This window comes from Maniola jurtina, chromosome 13 (genome assembly GCF_905333055.1).
Source record: "Maniola jurtina chromosome 13, ilManJurt1.1, whole genome shotgun sequence".
NCBI lineage: Eukaryota > Metazoa > Arthropoda > Insecta > Lepidoptera > Nymphalidae > Maniola > Maniola jurtina.
The window spans coordinates 5,515,459-5,534,722 of NC_060041.1; the positions used below are offsets into that span (position 1 = coordinate 5,515,459).

Consider the following 19,264-nt stretch of genomic DNA (forward strand, 5'->3'; position numbering starts at 1 on the left):
CCCTGGTGTTGCATGGGTGGTCTTGTATATACTACACCGGCTTCCCACGTTGCGTGATATTGCGGAATCGCGGGCAGACGAGGACCAGCTCGCACCGACGCACCATAGAAAGATTGTCGTTTGTGGTAGTGCAGACACGTCATCATCGCCCTCCTAGCTTTGTATGCGGTGCTTGGCTGTCTGTGATCCTCTGGCCGTGCATCATATCATAATCTACAGAATCATGTAGCGTGGGAAGCTAGTATTATGTAGATTTTAACTTATATTTATAGAGAAACCTTACTAAATGTGAAACTATATACATCACAGGAGAAATTGACTGACTAACGCATTCATTTACAGCTGACCTGCACAGTCTTTGCTTGTGTGACATATTTGAAAGGATTTTCAATTAGTGAGAGGCTGCAATATAGAAAAAACTTACATGCAAAATCTCATGTTTGAATATAAATATGTAATAAATTAATAATTATGTCGGTCTCTCCTTTATCCATACCAATATTAAAGATTACTAATGGTTGTCTGTAAACAATAAAACCGCTTTTACACACTTCTGCTTAAGTTTCTTGTATCTTGTCTTGTTTTCCTGCATGTGTGTCCTGCATGGGTGTATATTACCTTCTCACGGCCCATCCGCTTAACTGATTTTGATGAAGTTTATAGTTTTATCATAGACAGAAATAGCCTACTTGTTGTTCTAGTAAATTGAATACTTCTCCCAGGTGTACACTAAAATAAAGATCTCACAATATTAAAATTTCTCAATCCACGCTAACAAAGTCGTGGGTATCATATTATTTATTACTAGCTGATGCCCGCGACTTCGTTCGCGTGGATATAGGTTTTTAAAAAATCTCTTTGTAAAAATATCACAATAATAGATAATTCAAGACGCCGCCGGTAGAAATCAAGCTGACTCAGAGCTTTCATCAAAAATGTTGTCTTATTCTTTTGAAATATAATAATACTAGCTGATGCCCGCGACTTCGTCCGCGTGGATTTCCATTTTACAAAATCCCGCGGGAACTCTTTGATTTTCCGGGATAAAAAGTAGCCTATGTGTTAATCCAGAGTATAATCTCCATTCTAAAGTCTGTCCATATCCGTCCGGAATTTTTGCGTGAAAGAGTAGCAAACATACACACATACACACTTTCGCCTTTATAATATTCGTGTGATTTAAATATATGTATTAATTAGTATTATATAATATTATATAGTAATTGTATATTTTAGGAGTCTATCAGAACTGGATCGCTGGCGCGCCGCGTTTGACCGGCTACAAAAGTTGTCGCTGCTCCGCGCGGAGCATTGGCTGCTGCGCCTGCAGACTGAGGAGACGCTCGCCCACTCGCCGCAGTCGCGAGAGCATATCGCCACCCTGTTCCAGCAGGCGACACTTGACTGCTATTGTAAGGATACACTTATTATTTTTTATACAATAAGTCAAATCAGCGACTTTTTATCAAACGTCTAAACACTCGCTTAGTAGCTTGTATGAAATTCACAGATGTGACGTCATAATATTGTTTGACGTAATGTGACGTACTTGTAAGGTACCTCAAAAGGAAAAACGGAACCCTTATAGGATCACTTTGTTGTCTGTCTGTCAGTCTGTCTGTCTGTCTGTCAAGAAACCTATAGGGTACTTCCCGTTGACCTAAAAACATGAAATTTGGTAGGTAGGTAGGTCTTATAGCACAAGTACTACCCTACTAAATAATAATAATAAATCTGAAAACCGCGAATTTGTGGTTATCACTTCTTACAAACAAACTTACAAACTTTACCTCTTCATAATATTAGTATTTTTTTTTTTAATTTAAAGACTAGCTTGACTTGGCTGCAATCAGACCTGCTAGCAAGTGATGATGCAGCTTAAGAAGGGAAAAAGACAGTTAATTTATTGTAACAATTTTCAGCTATTCCAATCTTGAGCGAGTGGTGCTCGTGGTCGCTGAGCGCGGGCGAGGCAGGCTGGGCGCGCGCGCAGCTGGAGGAGATGCTGAGCCGCGCGGGCGCTGACCCGCTCTCCGGCAAGATCTTCTGGGACGCAAAGCTCGAGCTGGAGAAGGCCAAGTTGGAGACTATGAAGTAAGCTTACATTTTTAAAAGCTTCTTATTAGTTTGACTTGTCTGCATGTAAGCACTAGTTGATGCCTGCGACTTCATCCTCGTGGATTTAGGTTTTTTGGAATCCCGTGGGAACTCCTATGTCAATTACAGGGACGCAAGCTACGTCTGTACCAAATTTCATATAATTCGGTTAAGCGGATGGGTCTTTAGGAATCCCGTGTATGTATATCTCTTACATAAATCTGTCTCGTTTTAACTCAATCTTAAGTCTGAGCAAAGTCCAAGTGCCCTCAAATCTCACCCTAAGTTTGGGCTGAATCACTAGTAATAAAAAATAATAAAATCTATTTCCATTGCGTTATCAGTGAAGAGGACCCCGACTATAAAGATCAAAGGAAGCGTGTGCTGTGGTGCCTCGAGGAAGCGGTGTCTCGGCCGTTGCTGCGCAGCGAGGAGGCGTGGCCGCAGATGCAGGAGCTGGCTCTCGCAATGTACGACCAGGAATATGTGGATAAGGTACTTTTACTAGGTTGTTTTTCATATACTAACTGATGCCCGCAACATTCACCATGTGGATTTAACTTTATAAAAATCCCTTGGGAACTCTTTGATTTTCAGGGATAAAAAGCAGTCTATGTCACTCTTCAGGTCTTTAATTATACCCAGGCAAAAAATCATGTCGTTCCGTGGCTCTGTTGCGACGTGATTGAAGGACAAACCAATAAACAAACATACTTTTTTGAACTAGAAGCAGAAGTAAGTTTTAACCTCCGAAGACTATAATATACTATACCAAGACTGTCGGATCAGTTAGTCGCTGAGCGTAATACCAGCTTGTAAAGAAGATCTTCCAATTGTCACCTATGGGCCATATCACATGCTCCTGTACAATCATAAGCCCATGGACATAGAAATAACAGATTGGTTCTACCACTTGGTCATGTTATGCCATGGTTAGTTATAGTACACCAAATATTTGATTAATTTTTTTGTTTCCTTAATGCTATTCATAATAAAATTATCATAAGTAACATAATAGCTTTAATTCTAAAGTGATAAATAATATATTACATAATTAAAATTCCATGTCTGTCACATAGGTGAAGAAGCAACACGACGCCGCATTAGAATATTTACAGAAAATAACACCATTCGAAGACAGACTGTTGACAACTGAGTGAGTCCAAGATAGCGACGGGCGATTTATTCAAATAACAATCGAACTATTCGATTGCTGTTGATTGATTATTCGATAAGAATTGAACAACCGAAAAATAATCGATTGTTTTCGATTGTTCAATTGTCACATAGTGGCAGGTCTGGAATGAATGAATCGAAAATCGAATGCAATTGTGCAATCGATTTAGATTTTCGATTTATTCGTTCTAGACCGTGCGATCCGCGTTCGTAGATTTAACAATCGACTGTCTTGATTTTCTTCGATTGTTTTTTTAAAAGACGAATTTGGACAATCGTTTGATTCTTTCGATTGATTTTTGTGATAATCGCCCATTGCTATTCCAAGAATCTTAGACCATTAAAAATTAAAAAAAAAAACATTATTTAACCAATGTGTGCTACCTATTTCCTTTGAGTGGCTTCACGTCTTTGTCCACAATTTGATTGAAGTCTTTGATTTTCCGGGACAAAAAGAGTTCTGTGTCCATCCATCACCGGGATGCAAGTTGGCTATTTACCAAATTGTGTCAAAATCGGTTAAGTGGATAGGCTGTGAACAGCTAGTAGGCAGACAGACACACTTTCCCATTTATAATATTAGAATGGATAACTAGAAACAAATCACAAACACCCAACCCAGTGAGCAGTCTAGGCACAGTATAATGAGAGATACAGTAGTTCAACGCCTTTAATCTCGTAGTAATTGATAACCTCGACGACGGTTCAACACAGGACCCTAACTACGTAGGCAGTTCATGTCGCTCCTCTGTTCCGCACTCACCCCACAATTTCTCTGTGATCTGTCTAATGTTACAAGTTAGCATTATACAAAAGAAGTAACACGCACAACAGCCAGAAACGTTTAAGTGCAGAAACCAGCCCAGAGAGAAGGAAGAAAGAAAAGAAGTCAGCATTATTTTTAAGGGTTCTATTGAATTGGCTTTAATAATTGAATTCTTCTAGTACTGCAAATGTTTATAGGCGGCGGTAATTAGTAACATTGGGTGACCTGTCTGTTCGTTTGCTCGTTATTTTTATTTAAAATAATAATTGAATCATTTATTTTAGGGATGCTGAAGAGAAATGTAAAATATACCAGGAGTACATTGATACCGTGAAAGAGCTCTCTCGTGAGGATAAATATTCGGAATGTGATAGCAAAGGTATACTCAAGGTAAGTTCATAAACAAAATCTTTCACATTTTTGCTTTTAGTTCGATGTCCAGTTTCATACTAATTTTGACGACTTCAGAAAACAGTATTTTTATTTGAAACAATAATGTCCTCCCGACCGAATTTCAGCTACAGTGGCAATCTCTAGATTAGCCATCTGCACAGGAGATATAGTGCGCAAGTGTATGCGCAAACAGATGCAGTCTCTATTCCCTCACTCTCATAGCTCGATTGAAAAGAAATCTGTTACTACTGGAGTGAGATCAGACGCAAGAGCAACGACTTTACGTGAAATACCGCCAATTTCTTTACTTGAGTCTAGTACTGATAATTTCTTAAACAAAAAACTTCAATACCTAACAATTTCTGGCCTGGGAACGGAATCCAGGCCTTGTCATCCGCAGTTGAACATGCTAACCACTAACACTAGAAGCTAGTTAGCTGTAACTGTCTCGTTAGACTAGTGGCGAGACAGAGCGTACTTCGACTTTGCACATAGTTAAATTTCAGTTAAAAAGAGACGGCGTATATCAGCGATATAACGTTGTCTCGTTTTAACAATGTTGTTAGTCTGAACTCTGAGCAAAGTCAAAGTGCGCTCTATAGATCTCAGCCTAAGAGGCAGTTATGGTTTGTTTGAAATAGCTGTTTGTTTGAAATAGCCGTTTGTTGGAAATAGCCGTTCTATAGGTAGGTATACATTTAGTTGAATGTACGCTAGGTCCTCTACGACCGCGCGACAACCGAGTGTCTGTCCTGCGAGGCGTCACACGGGCTGTTGCTGGCATTCGTGCGGCACGCGCGCAACACGTCGTCGCGCGCCACCATCCACCGCGTGCTGGACGCGTGCGTGAGGCGCTGCGCGCGCAAGGCCACCTTCTGGACACTCAAGATGCAGCAGGCTGAGCACGAGGGTAAAGGATTTGATGAGGTGAGAACAGGTTTTTTAATTCCATCACAAGTTAGCCCTAGACTGCGATCTCACCTGGACAGATGATAAGTGTTGATGTAGTTAGTCTAAGGTGATCAGGCGAACTTGGAATGGATATGGCAGATATTATCAAACTGGTACCCTTATCGATTTCTACACGGCCGTAGCCTCCCACCAGACCAAACCAGAGTCTATTTAGAAAATAGAAATTGCCCCTGCCGGAAATCGAGCACGGGGCCTTACCCTTATAAGACCACAGGTCGTTAAGGTATTCAAGGCTAAGCGCTGGTTTCCAAATATAGCGTGACGTTTAAGGTCGATTCATATGTATTAACACGCGGCGAGTCCAGTACGATGGCAGATACAACACATTCATATTATTTGAGATAAATTGAGAGTGGACGCGAGTACATTGAGATTGTTTTGTACTTTTTTCCATGTTTAAGCTGGAATTATAAATTTTTAATGTATTTCGTCCTCATTCAGGTGAAGTCAATATTCGAGACGGCACTATCCAAAGGCATGGAGTCGTACAAGCAAGCGGAGGCTCTATGGCTGAGCTACCTGGAGCAGACGCGGCGCCGCACCGACTTCGCTACTCAGGACCACGTGGACAGACTCCGACGCACGTTCAGGCTCGCTTGGGATTCGCTGGCAGAGGTATGGGGTGTCGCGAAAGAATATCAGTCTCACTTTTCGTTTTTGTCTCTTTTTTTCCTTCTTTTTCAGTTATTCCTCATTCGTAGTATTTTCACAATGATTCCTATGGTTCAATGGCTCTTATTTTATGCAGGCATGGGGAGAAGAAGCGAATGATTGCGAAGTACCGTTATTTTGGGCTCGGCTCGAATACAAAAGGATTAAGGATCCAGCACAAGGAAAGGAAATATTTGAAGAGATTTTTAGTAAGTATTTCTAAACATTAAACATTAAAAAGAGGGGAGAATGGGATGTTTGTAAAGTAAGATAACTATACTGAGTGGGGGGTATCATGGGAATGATTTATTGTGCAAAAAGTCGAGACTCGCACTTGGCCGGTTTTTCACATACTGCCTGATTTGACTAGTTGGCACCATCCCTTTTTTTTTTTTTTTTTTTTTTTTTTTTATGGCGCGGAGCTGCACCAGGTGGGCGCGATTTACTTCGCCAATATCATGTGGGATTGAAGAGACACGAGAACGGTTGGTGATAGTTAGCTGAGAATTTTGAGCAGCTTTTAAATTTAGGTAATTTTATAAGTGGCAGGTTTTTTCAGAATATGTTAATTTATAGGGTTAGTTTCTAGTCTGGAACAACACAATATATAAAATACACACTATATTACATGGAGTTATAATTACAACTTAATATTATTATATTTAACATATTTACATAAAAATTTACAATATGGACTAAACACAGACATTAACAAACACTCAACATTTACTGGACGCGGGAATTTTGATGGAAGAACATCATAGAGAGGATGAAGGAGTTTAGGACAAGAAAAAAATATGTGAGAAACAGTACCTTCGTCTAAGCCACATTCACACAGGGAGTGATCTCTAACTCTGATCTTGCACAGGTGGACAGGTGTGCAGGAATGACCAAGGCGTAAGCGACAAATCGTAGAGGTAACCCACCTATCTGCATGTCTATGAGAGAAAAACCATGGGCGTCTTGGAATATCTGGTTGCACTGAGGCATAGAATTTTCCTTTAACCGCTTTTGATTCAATCCAGTATGAGTTCCAGGACTTGTCTAGATAAGTTTTTGACAATGCACCTAGATCTTGGGAATTATTTTTAAAATGTTCATGGGAACCCATTTGTATCGCAGCTTTAGCACATGAGTCTGCTGTTTCATTTCCTACAGTGCCAGAGTGACTTGGGACCCAAACAAGTGTCAAATCTAATCCGTTTTGATGACAGGAGAACAAAGCCTCTCTGACCTTTAGAATAATGGGAAATCTTGATTTACTCCGGAATGGGTTTTCCTTGATAGATAATAAGCAGCTAAGGGAGTCAGTAAAAATAACAGTTTGTTTCATGTTATGGGAGCAGGTAAACAGGATTGCTTCTAATAAGGCAACGGCCTCCCCTGTAAACACCGAGGACTCAGGAGGACATTTAAATTGTAAAATGATTTTAAACCTGGGAACCCAGCAGGCTGCACCGACACAACTTTCTGGAGACATCTTTGAAGCATCAGTGTAGATAAGAAGGTGATTTGACCAATTTTGATGAACTAAGCTTTGAAATTTTGAATTAGTATCAGGGGCTCCTTTGACCAAACCAAGATCAGTAACCACAGAGGGATTGAAAATCAGAGCTTTATATGCTGTGGAGAATAGAGGATTCTTTGGTAAAGATAACAAGGGATGAGGGAGATTGGTAAATTTACGGAAACTATCCAATAGATAAGAAGAAGGATTGCGTGGGCTAAGGACTTGCGACAACTGTTCTAATTTGGTCCACAGTGGGTGAGAGGAAAGCTGTAACATTTTGCTGACAAAGCGGTCACATAGGTATTGCCGTCGGAGATGTAAAGGAGGATCAACACATTCAACTTGTAGAGCGTTAGTGGGGGAAGACTTCATTGCACCCAGGATGATTCTGAGGCACCGATATTGAATTTTATTTATCTTCTCAGACACAGTTTTATTTAAGGGGTCTAAAACAAATGAGCAGTAATCAATGTGGCTACGAACTAAAGCATTATATAAGAGTTTCAGTGAGTAGGCATGAGCACCCCACCAAACTCCCGCTACTGCACGTAGAACATTGATGCCCTTTTCACATTTATTGGTTATATATTCAGTATGAGCCAATCCGTTCAGTCTGTAATCGAGAATAATACCAAGGAACTTTGCCGTATCTACTAAGTTGATGGATTGATCCTCATAACAAAAGCTAAAGTTAGGGATAGACCGCTTCCTCGTAAACACGACTGCCTGGCATTTAGCCACTGACAAAGATAGGCCATGGTCAGAGAGCCACTGCCCTAGATAATACAAAGCAGAGTTAAGACATTGGGATATTTCCTCTACAGATCCTGAGCTATGATAGAGGACAATATCGTCAGCATACTGCAGGATGTTACAAAAGTTATTTACAGACAGTTCTAGATCTTGGGTATATATGCTATATAGCAGAGGACTTAGAACAGAGCCTTGGGGAAGACCTTTCCAGACTAGTCTGGGGGGAAGAGTGGATGACTGGTGTTTTACCACAACTGACCTGCCAGAAAGCAGGTTACATATGAAATGTATTATCCTCGGTGGTACACTCAGCTGGTGCTGCTTTTGCCTGAGCGACGGAAGAAGTACATTGTCATATGCAGAAGCTATATCAAGAAAAACACCCACAAGGTATTCACCCTTACCAAAGGCAGTCCGAATGTCTGTAGTGAGTATACTGAGACTGTCTGCAGTACTGAGACCCTTGCGGAAACCAAACTGCGAAGGGGCCAGTACTCCTCTGCTTTCCATTATCCACTCTAATCGGTTTTTAAGGAGAATCTCCGTAACTTTTGCTAGGGTGGACGACAGTGCAATAGGTCGGTATGAATTTGGATGTGATGCTACTTTCCCAGGTTTGAGGAGGGGGATAACTATTTGAGACTTCCAGGAATCTGGGATTATTCCTTTTTCGAAAAAACTATTAATCAAATTTAGAAAACAATTTTTAGATTAATTATTTAAATTTACCAAAAAAGAGTAGGGCACACCATCTTCCCCAGGGGTTGAATCTTTCAGACCACTGAGAGCAATCTGAAGCTCTGAAAAGGAAAAGGGGGCATCCATTTCGCCCATAATGGGTGCTGGTGTAGAAACTGGAAAATCGTCCTGATGGGGAACAGACGGGGGAGCGAGTTTGTCAGCAAAAATGTTAAGCCATTCAGATGGATTGTTGGAGCTAGGATCACATTGGTTGAGGGTTCTGCGGAATCTTCTTATGTTTTGCCAAACAATTGAAGAAGGAGATCTAGGGCTAAGTGATTCACAGAACTTAGTCCAGCCAAACTTTTTCTTTTTTGACACCATTCTTTTTGTTTTAGCGTCAATATGTTTGTATTTAATAAAATTCTCTTCAGTCATATGGGCGGTGTACTCTTTCTCTGCTGCCACCCTCTGGTTAAACAAATCTTTGCATTCCCCATCCCACCAGGGAGGGGAAGGCAAATGATTTGAAACAGAAAGATTTTTACGAGGAATATTGGAGTCGGCCGAAGAAATAAGAGATTTGACAAAGAGATCATAGTAAATCAAGAGGTTTCCATCACACGAAAGGTCAGGTAGAGAGTCCATCAAGTCATCTACAGTTTGAGCATAGCGAGACCAATCTACTTTCTGTAATTTATATTTTAGCAAAGGGTCAGGGTTGGAGGGAGGGATTGATCTATTGTTTAGAGTTAGGATGATTGGGAAATGATCGCTACCATAGGTACTGGGAAGAGTTTGCCAAGATAGCTGAGATGCAAGGGAAGTCGAAGAAAGAGATAGATCTACTGCTGATTTTGGGTTCTGATTGGGATAAACTCTACGAGTCGGAGAGCCATCATTCAGGATACAAAGGTTCATATCCTCAAAGATGTCAATCAACGATGGAGCGAATCCGTCACAGTTATAACACCCCCACAAAGTATGGTGTGCGTTAAAATCACCCATAATAACAGTTGGACTGGGAAGAGAAGCAAGGATAGTTTCAATTTCTGGGATCAGGGATGGGTTTGGGTGAGGGATATATAAAGAGAGGAAGGAAATATTTACAGCTCTCACAGCAACAGCATTAATCTGATTACTGTGAGGGGGGATAGGAAGAGAAGAAAAGGAAAGATTGTGCCGGATGAATATGGCACTACCTGCATAGCCGTCATCCCTGTCATCCCGCAGACAGAAGAAACCAGGAATCCGAAATCGGGCTCCAGGCCTCAGCCATGTCTCCGAGATGGCAATTATGACGGGTCTATGCAAATTAATTAAGGAAATAAGGTCTTGTTTTCTAGGTCTGATGCTTTTACAGTTCCATTGTAGTAGAGCTGTTGGGGCCGTTATTTAAAATTTTGAAAAGACGGGAAAGGTTTTGGGCAACGTTGGGCGGTAGTGGGAGTTCGCTGCATGGAGCAACGATGCTCAGGAGCAAAGCGGAAAGGTTTTCTAACATTTTCCCTTGGGAAGGAGGGAAGTCGGGTTGACTGTTGCCAAGAGCACAGCCATTGGGTTGGGAAGAGGGTGGGTTGTTAATAACAGCTTCGTGAGCCTGTTTATCATAACCCTTTGGTAAGGGAGCACGGGGGCGAGGAGAACGAATAATTGTTTCCCGATAAGATTTTTTGGGCGTGGTACTAGGACGAGATGAGTTTGCGGGATGAGAGGAGTTAACAGGATGTGGAGAAAATGTAGGAGAGGAGAACAACTCCCTTGTCATCTCTGCATATGACCTGCGGACTGGGGGAAACCGTAATGATGCTTCAGCGTATGATACATTGTCCTGAGACATAACCGATTTGATACTTTGTTGCCGTGAAAACTCCGGACAGTCCTTACTTGATGCAAAGTGGCTACCTGAACAATGCAAGCAGGTAGCATTTGCTAGTAAAACATCGCAAGTATCTCCTGTGTGGGGCTGGGCGCACCTGTAGCACCTGGGCTTGGACCTACACTGTGTCTTAATGTGGCCAAAACGGCAACAGTTAAGGCACTGAATCGTGGGATATTTGTATATCTCCACAGGGAGCGATGTATAAAAAGAGAAAATTCGGGTCGGGAGCGTCTGGCCTCTAAAAGTTACAACTACCGACTGGGTGGGCACCCATTCAGTAATGCCTTCGTTGATGGACTTTCGGTTGAGACGACGGGCTTTCAGGATCTCTCCACAGCCAGCCGGCAGAACAACAGAGTCGACAAATTCCTGCATTGACCAATCTACTGGAACGCCACGTACTAAACCCATCCTAGTTATATTAAATGTGGGAATAATTGCTTTGTATTTTGTGAGTGGGAGTATAGGGCTGACCAAAAAGTCGTTAGCTGCTTGGGCAGTACTAAACTCCACGCTAATTTTATTGCGTCCCACGCTCTTTACACCATCATTGATAATATTTGCGAATTTGTTAGTATGCAAAAACTGACCGAATTTAAGCGCACGGATAGTTACCCCTGCGGATGGGTCTGCGACGTCTCTCGAGACGTGAACAATGAAGGGACCTTTGTCGTCTCTTAAATAACTTTTAGGGCCTTCGGCGAAGGAAGGGTGAGTAAACAATGTTTGTATGGATGGTTGGGTTGAATTTATGTCCGGTTTTTTACTGCTATCTGCAGCAGGCTCATCTGTTACGACAGGCCGCTTCCGGGAGGAAGCCGCCTGTCGAGACGCGTTACACGCATCTTTGTTTGGTGACCCATCAGGGTCTGGGGGCTCCGGAGGGGGGTCCACCTCCATTCTCAACACTCACAGTTAGTTCCACCACCAGAAAACACCAGTAAAACACAAAAACCGGCCACTTTTAACAAAAAAAACACTCCGAGAAAGCACCGCACGTGCGTCAGCAAACGCCAACACAGACGAAGTCCCCACCATCCCTTTTTCTAGACCCAGCAGTATGAATTACTGACAGTTGACATGTCAATCAGTTTCTTATACTATATTTCAGAATATGGAGAGAATAAAACGCTTTCAAAATATTGGGAGGCTCTCATAAACTTAGAACGGACCAGAGATCCGCCGGCGCCCGAGCGCAAGTTGCGCGACCTACACAAGAGGGCCTTGCGAAGTGTCAACGACTACCCGCCGGCAGTCGCGCGACTGTGGACCGACTACGAGCGAGACTACGGCCAGCTGGCGACTAGCGTCGAGTGCGCCGAGTTGTGCGAGGTAAGGACTACATATCTTGAAGATTGGTTCAAGTTATTTGGTTGGGATTGGAGAAGGGGATTGGATTGGATAAAGGTGTTAGATAAAGTACTTAGGATCCCGGCAAATTGGGGTCAGAACTGATGTGTACATTTACCAAAAATTAATGAGCATCGTAGCGTGATACAAGCTCTTGGAAGGAAATAAAAATGTTATCTTGTCTGGCTCACTCATATGGGTTGCGCATAACGTTATATTTATAAATTTCTGTTTTCAAAAGTCCTTGAAGTTTTATGTTAAAAAAATGTAGGTATGTAAAATTTTAATTTCACGTTATAGGAGAAACTCAAGGAATGGCGTGAAAGTTACCAAGCGATGAAAGATAAAATGCTAGGACAGAAACAGAAGGGCAAACAGAATCCCAACAAGAAGTCCAAACTTGACAATAAAAAGAAAAAAGACGAAAAAAACAAGGGAAAGCGAAAGTCTGACAGTTCAGAAAACACCGAGGTTAAGAGGAAAAAGGACGCAGATATGGAAGTGGACGCGCCCGACGAGGAGGGTGATACTGGAGGCGGAGTCAAACGATCTCATGATGAGGTTGAAGGGGAAAGTAAGTATCTCAACCACGCGCACCAATGCTAGTATTTAATAAGACACGCCCTTTGCCGAAATGAATTTTCGGGGTATTGTCTATTCAAATTCTAAAGATTTAAGTATTTGATATGGTACCTCCCACGTCGTGTTCCTAAGAAAAAGGACAGACAAGACAGACAGAAGTGACAGAGATTACGAACGAACTTAATATTACCACAGTTGAGCCATTACACACGTGTGAACTGAGACATAAATCATTTGTATCGTACCTCTCGCTCGTACTTACAGGCGTTATAGAACTGGAACCTGATGCTCTGGTGTTGTGTGTAACAGTAAAAAAAGGACTTGTCGGTAGTCGATAACTGGTCATAAAGATTAAGGAAATAATACAAAATCGGGCTCATTGCGTCTGAACGGCATCTATTTATCGATATCCGCATGAGTTTGTTGTGAGCTCTTCTCAGACTTGGGCGCGTTTGGAACCCTCGTAGCGTTAGTTTTAAGTTTACGTAATTACTTATCACCACTATATCATATTACAAATCTAACAATTCTGACTATCAAAAGATGTAGGTACATTTGAATAAGTGATTTTGAGTTTGATTAAGACTCCTTGCAGCATTCTCACAACTATATTATGACCGATCGTAATGATTTATGACTCAGTTCGCACTTTGTAATGGTTCAACTATAATACTAATCTGCCATTCTGTCGCGACGTTACTGACGCCACAGACGTTCGACTCAAAAATCCACCTTTGAGACGAAGTTAAGGTAAAAATTGTGATTGAGAAACTTCTTTATAGAAAAGGACAACAAAAGACAGAGAAGGGACAGCTCTTCAGACACAGGTGCGAGCGGGAGGGAGGCTTGCACATTATTTGTTAGCAATCTGGAGTTTAAGTAAGTTATGATTGTGAAAAATAAAAATATTTCCATTGAAGAACGGCTCATACCTTTCGTATGATACCTCACATGACATATTCATCTCAATTATTTACCCACTCACGCATCACCTGTAACTTCGTAACAATTCTAGAAACTTATCCAATTTTGATGACAATAACACAGTACAATCGAGCCTGTATCATGACAAAGCCTAATAACTTCTAAATTGCTAACAGCAAGAAAGTCTTAGTAACTGCTAGTAAATTTTGAGTATGCTATATATGTGCTATCGTATTTTTTAGTTTACAAATGAAAGACTCATTCTATCAATATTTCCTATTATTTTCATAAAAAAATTACTTGTACCATTTGTCTTTTGAAACATTTGACATCTGTGTGGGAGGGTAAGATGTTTAATACTATTTGGGATTTTGAATAATTTACCAGAGAGCTAGATTATTCCTTGTCTTATTTATTGATACTTTTGTTCTTATTGCAGAGTAAACGAACAAAACTTAAGGAAAAAATTGTCAGAATACGGCGATATAGTTTCAATGCGAGTGAAGGCGGGCGTTAAAGCGTTTGGTGGATCCATTTGTTACTGCCAGTATAAGTCACCGGTAAGTGATCTTATTTAATGCAAAAAAGAGTAACTCATTCATTTCTATATTTTGAACTCTGTAAGACACTTTATACAGCGTTTTGTGAACGAGATATTTCCTTATTTCCTTCGTAGGATTGATGCTTAGGTCCCAGCGAAGGATTTAAGGAGTGGAACCATCTAGATTCTTGATGTGAATTGGGGGAGGGTGGATTGTCACACGATGTTTTTCTTCACCTTTAAAATAAATGATTTTTAATTGCTTCAAACGTACGTAACTCCGAAAAGTTATATGTGCTTGCCCGGGATCGAACGCCTGACCTTCTGAATAAAAAGAGGACGTCTCAACCACTTGGCTATCATGACTTTTAGAGGTTTATAAAAGTTTATTTGAATAAAAAATATATTTGCAGGAATCCGTAGACAAAGCTATAAAACACGACAGAACGCCGCTGGACGGCCGACCGATGTTTCTCTCGCGGTACTCCGCCAACAAGTCCAAGCCAACGTTCAAGTACGCGATGACCGCTGAGCGGAACAAACTGTTTGTGCGGAACCTGCCCTTCTCGCACTGCACCAAGGAGGCTCTCACTGAGATATTCGGGAAGTTTGGCAAACTGAAAGACGTACGGGTTGTAACTTTCAAGTAAGTATGTTAAACGAAAGTAAAGGACTAGCTTCCTACTGCGGCGTTGCATTGCGATTTTTAAGCTTCGTACAAAACTACGAACAAAGTGGGTTCATTAAGGGGCGTACTAATAACGTGGGTTATAGAGGACGTACTAATAAAGTGGGTTATTTACGGGATATATAAATAAAGTGGGTTATTTACGGGATATATAAATAAAGTGGGTTATTTACGGGATAAATAAATAAAGTGGGTTATTTACGGAATGTATAAATAAAGTAGATTACGGAGGACATACTAATAAAGTAGATTATTTACGAGATGTATAAATAAAATGGGGTGTTTAAGGGTCGTACAAGCGAAGTGAGTTGAAGTCCATAATCCAAAAACACCACTGTTATTTCATAGTTCAATTAATAATTAACACTTACTTTGCTACGCCAGAGAAGTTGACAGAATAATATTTTATTATTGCCCACAGAGACGGCAAACCGAAAGGCCTAGCATACATAGACTACGAAGATGAAAAGCCAGCGACGGAGGCTTTGGAGAAGACCAACGGTCTGCTGGTGGCGGACAGGAACATAGAGGTGGCCGTGAGCGCGCCGCCGCCGCGCCAGGAGCCTGGCACGAGCCTGGCGCTAGGACTACCGAAGAGGGACACCGGAGGGGGAATGTAAGTTCCCTTATCTTTTACCATTTTGATTTTGCGTTCGGCCGTGTAGAAGCCCATAAGGGGAACGGGTTTAATGAAACACAGTGCAGTAAAGGTGAACACACACTTATCCGAGCCGAACGAGTTGAACGAAACGAATTTTTAGAATTCTGTGTATGAAATCTCATAAAACCTCGCACACTTCCTCGCGTCGAATCGTCCGAATCGGAAGTGTGCGAGGTTTCATGAGATTTCATACACAGAATTCTAAAATTCTTTTCGTTTGACTTGTTCAACTCGGATGAAGAAATTAGCTCTAGTATCGACAAATGTGTCAGAATTAGTCGATACTACAGCTAATATCTTAACCTGGACCCTTTCAAGTAAAGATTTTTAGATAAACCTGTGAGGATGATACTGCCATTGTCGCAATTGAAAATGCCATAAGCCTACGTTGTCGTATTAGTTTAAAAAATGCGAAAAACCAAATTAAATTTGAATTTCGGGGGCAGGCCCGTCTCATGCCCCTTAAATCGACAATTTAAAATGGTTAGCAAACTTAAAACTACCAGCGGATGTGGACTTTACGAATTACGGAAGACCCTCTATTCAATAATTACTAAAAAAAGCAATGACTTTCTAAGCATGGACACATCGTGGCATACAACACAAGAGCCCAAACATGGCACACGTTTCTAAATTCACCCTATGTAGCTTCAACTGCTCCATTTATACATTCCCGCTAACATTCAAGTCCTGTAAACTAACCTCAGTGATTAAGCCGCAATGTAAATCGATTATTGCACTCGAAGCTGAATAAGGTGATTTAAGAAGCAAACTTGAACAAAAAATGGAATGGAGTAGTGTAGCACTATTAATTTTTGTTATTTCTTTGACAGATTTTTCGATTTTGTAAATATGAAACTATTATACTATATCTATACTATATAACTATTATACTATTCTGCTCGTGCTGATTCACTGACTGACTGACTGACTCATTTGATCACCTCTTCTGTAAAATTTTGTATGTTTTTTTTACCGATGGTTTCGTATAGAGGACAAAAAATGATTCGGAGTAAAAATATGGATAGAGCTGATGATTGAGGATTTCGGTGAGGAGCACGGCCAGGGTATTGAAGATAGGTGGGGGGTGCTCGAACAAATGTCACTCAGAACTTCATCCAATTGACAGGGAGCTGAAAAATAAAACCAAAATGGCGGATTCAAGATGGGCCTTGAATCAAGATGGCCAAAGGCCTCCCACCAGCCGACCTAAACCAATTAAAAAAATCTCAATCGGCCCAGCCGGGAATCGAACCCGGGACCCTCGTCATACAAATCCACCGCGCTACCACTGCGCACCGGAAGTCGTCAAAAGATCTATACATATAATAAAATTGTAGAAAAGTGGTGTCTGTACAATGGAAATATATAAAAAAAAGTAGCAGGGTTTGTTATTATATCGATGCCGAACCCGAAATTATAATTAATTTTTTTTTGTCTGATTGTCTGTGTGTTTGTGCACGCTAATATCAGAAACGGCTTATTCGATTTAGATACGGTTGTCACTAATATATTGTAGTAAGCTTAACTTAACATTTAGTGTTTATTTCATGTCAATCGGTTCATAAATAAAAAAGTTATGTCAATTTAAAGAATCATGGCGAACATTTTTAACGTACAGATACACGCCTCGCGCCTGAGCGTCCGTGGCTATATAAAGCGCGCTGAGAGCTATTCCACGCGAACGAAGTCGCGGGCACAGCTAGTAATAAAAAAAATGTGATACAATAATGGCCAATAGATTTTACATTGAACAAAAAAAAGCTACTCCACAGTTTTGTTTTTCCGACATTCGTGACGCGCCCTTCCATCTGTCTCTTTCCGATGTGCGTGAGAGAAAGGAATGGGAACATTGTAAATAATTTTAGATATTTCTAGTGTTTTCAATGGTTTTACTAAGTATTTTACACTTTTTCGCATGTTATCTTACGTAAATAAAATTAACTTACCGGTGGTAAGTCACACCATCTCTTTTCTGCGTCGTTAACGTATTATTTCGGCACTTTTTGATCGCGCATTTAGGCGTCTTGACAGCTTTGCAGTCAACATGCGACTAATGAAGAAAGTGTGCTTACACCGCGTATAAGCACACTTACTTGGTCCCTTGTTATGCGCGCCAGTGCGATGTCCTTGCTTAGAAAGTCATTGAAAAAAAGTAATTTATTTTTGACCTAGGCATCATCCCCATTGTTGAATTTGTAAGGTAATAATGGCGAACAAAATTCCTTTTCAGGAGAAGAACGCAGCTCAGCAGTTTCATCCCAAGGGTGCTGCAAACCGCGTCGGCCAGCACATCCGCAGCCAAGCCCGCGGCCAACGGCAGCCACAGCAACGGTGACAAGCGGCCGCTCAGCAACACCGACTTTAGACAATTGTTGCTTAAGAAATAAAGACATTTCATCTAAATAGCCTAAGATTATTATTAACCGCGAATGGTTTAACTATACTACGGGTATAGTACTATCACTTTTATAGGTTATGCGGATGTACTTGCGCAGAAATCTTATTTTTGAAAGGCGCGAAAATATCTTGGTCAAACATAGCGCGCATCCGTTCGCTATTAGTTGTTGGATACGCGCGAATCATGAGCGAGATAGTACGAGTCTCTGTTTTTAAATCAAAATCAAAGTTTAAAGTTTAAAAAATTAAAGTTTAAAATCTTAACAGTATTTCATTGGTGTACACCGGTGGTTTTAGTCGGCGTTTGGTTGTGGTTTTCTGCGCAAACGAATTTAGCCGATGCAACTTATAAAAAGTGGTACTGTAGTGCCCATGAACTTTCCGCTATATAAGCCTTGTACACGTTGGCCAACGCACTTGGCGAACATGTACAGGGCTACTTAGCGTATATTTGCCGCGTATAATTTGCCTACTTTTGTGGGTTTGTGGGTAGATGAACAAAATAAAAAAGACCTTGGAGTGATTTTAAGGCAAAGTTTACACATTAGTGGCACTTTTCAACCAATTCGGGTCATTCTGTACTGGAGTCACGTGTAGACATTTTCTGCAGGCTTATTACGTATCACATTAATTGTACATATTAATCGTACATCGCAATGCCCACCAAAATAACTGCGTGAAGGTGTCCCTATCGATTTCTAGCATTGACATTCAGTCAAGGGCGGATCCAGCTTTGGCGCCAGGAGGGGGTCACATAGTCGTCGAGAACTTATAATTTAATTTTGATAACAATAGATACAAGTAAAAAGTAGGTACATAAGTCACGCAGCACTCTTTCAGTGAGTAGGTACCTACCTATGGGATTTGGGGAGGGGAGGGGGGGGGGGGGGGGGGGTGCTGTGTGGAATTTTACCTTTCAATTTGACCAAGATTGATTGAAGATTTGAACAAGATAGAATGCAACAAGAAACATGAGCGCGAGCGCAGCGAGCGTGATTTTTCTGATACAGCTAAAAAAGCGAGAGATGAACGAGCTCAGCCGTAAAATATGTTTTAAAGCACCTCACTCTACTTTTCTCATGAAAAATAAACATTTTCTAGGGATATTCAAAAATGTAATCTCATGCGCACGAAGCTTCGGGTAACTACTACAAAAACAACTAATAGAATAAAAGCGCGAGCGAAGCGAGCGCGAAATTTTTATTAATTGTATTTACGAAATAATATTAGCGAAAGT

General features: G+C 41.0%; 1 protein-coding gene and 2 long non-coding RNA genes across 3 annotated transcripts in view; 1 reads left to right on the top strand and 2 right to left on the bottom strand.

Annotated features, from left to right (window-relative positions):
* LOC123870879 overlaps positions 1 to 507 on the bottom strand; it is a 13,304-nt gene extending 12,797 nt beyond the window's left edge. Inside the window, exon 1 of the long non-coding RNA XR_006797170.1 lies at positions 497 to 507. This is a non-coding gene — a long non-coding RNA (uncharacterized LOC123870879). The remainder of the gene's footprint in view (positions 1 to 496) is intronic.
* LOC123870859 (squamous cell carcinoma antigen recognized by T-cells 3-like) overlaps positions 1 to 18,035 on the top strand; it is a 19,468-nt gene extending 1,433 nt beyond the window's left edge. The window contains exons 3-17 of the mRNA XM_045914331.1: positions 1,237 to 1,412; positions 1,923 to 2,094; positions 2,442 to 2,592; positions 3,177 to 3,253; positions 4,324 to 4,429; positions 5,150 to 5,359; positions 5,846 to 6,019; positions 6,153 to 6,264; positions 11,993 to 12,213; positions 12,532 to 12,805; positions 13,596 to 13,692; positions 14,177 to 14,297; positions 14,692 to 14,924; positions 15,388 to 15,582; positions 17,861 to 18,035. Coding sequence (XP_045770287.1) covers positions 1,237 to 1,412; positions 1,923 to 2,094; positions 2,442 to 2,592; positions 3,177 to 3,253; positions 4,324 to 4,429; positions 5,150 to 5,359; positions 5,846 to 6,019; positions 6,153 to 6,264; positions 11,993 to 12,213; positions 12,532 to 12,805; positions 13,596 to 13,692; positions 14,177 to 14,297; positions 14,692 to 14,924; positions 15,388 to 15,582; positions 17,861 to 18,017 — 2,476 coding nt within the window. The 3' untranslated portion in view covers positions 18,018 to 18,035. The remainder of the gene's footprint in view (positions 1 to 1,236; positions 1,413 to 1,922; positions 2,095 to 2,441; positions 2,593 to 3,176; positions 3,254 to 4,323; positions 4,430 to 5,149; positions 5,360 to 5,845; positions 6,020 to 6,152; positions 6,265 to 11,992; positions 12,214 to 12,531; positions 12,806 to 13,595; positions 13,693 to 14,176; positions 14,298 to 14,691; positions 14,925 to 15,387; positions 15,583 to 17,860) is intronic.
* Positions 6,585 to 11,899, bottom strand: LOC123870877. Its single transcript, XR_006797168.1, has 2 exons — positions 11,795 to 11,899; positions 6,585 to 6,645 (listed from the first exon to the last, which is right to left on the bottom strand). It is a non-coding gene; the product is annotated as an uncharacterized LOC123870877 (long non-coding RNA).
* Positions 18,036 to 19,264: the final 1,229 nt, after the last annotated feature.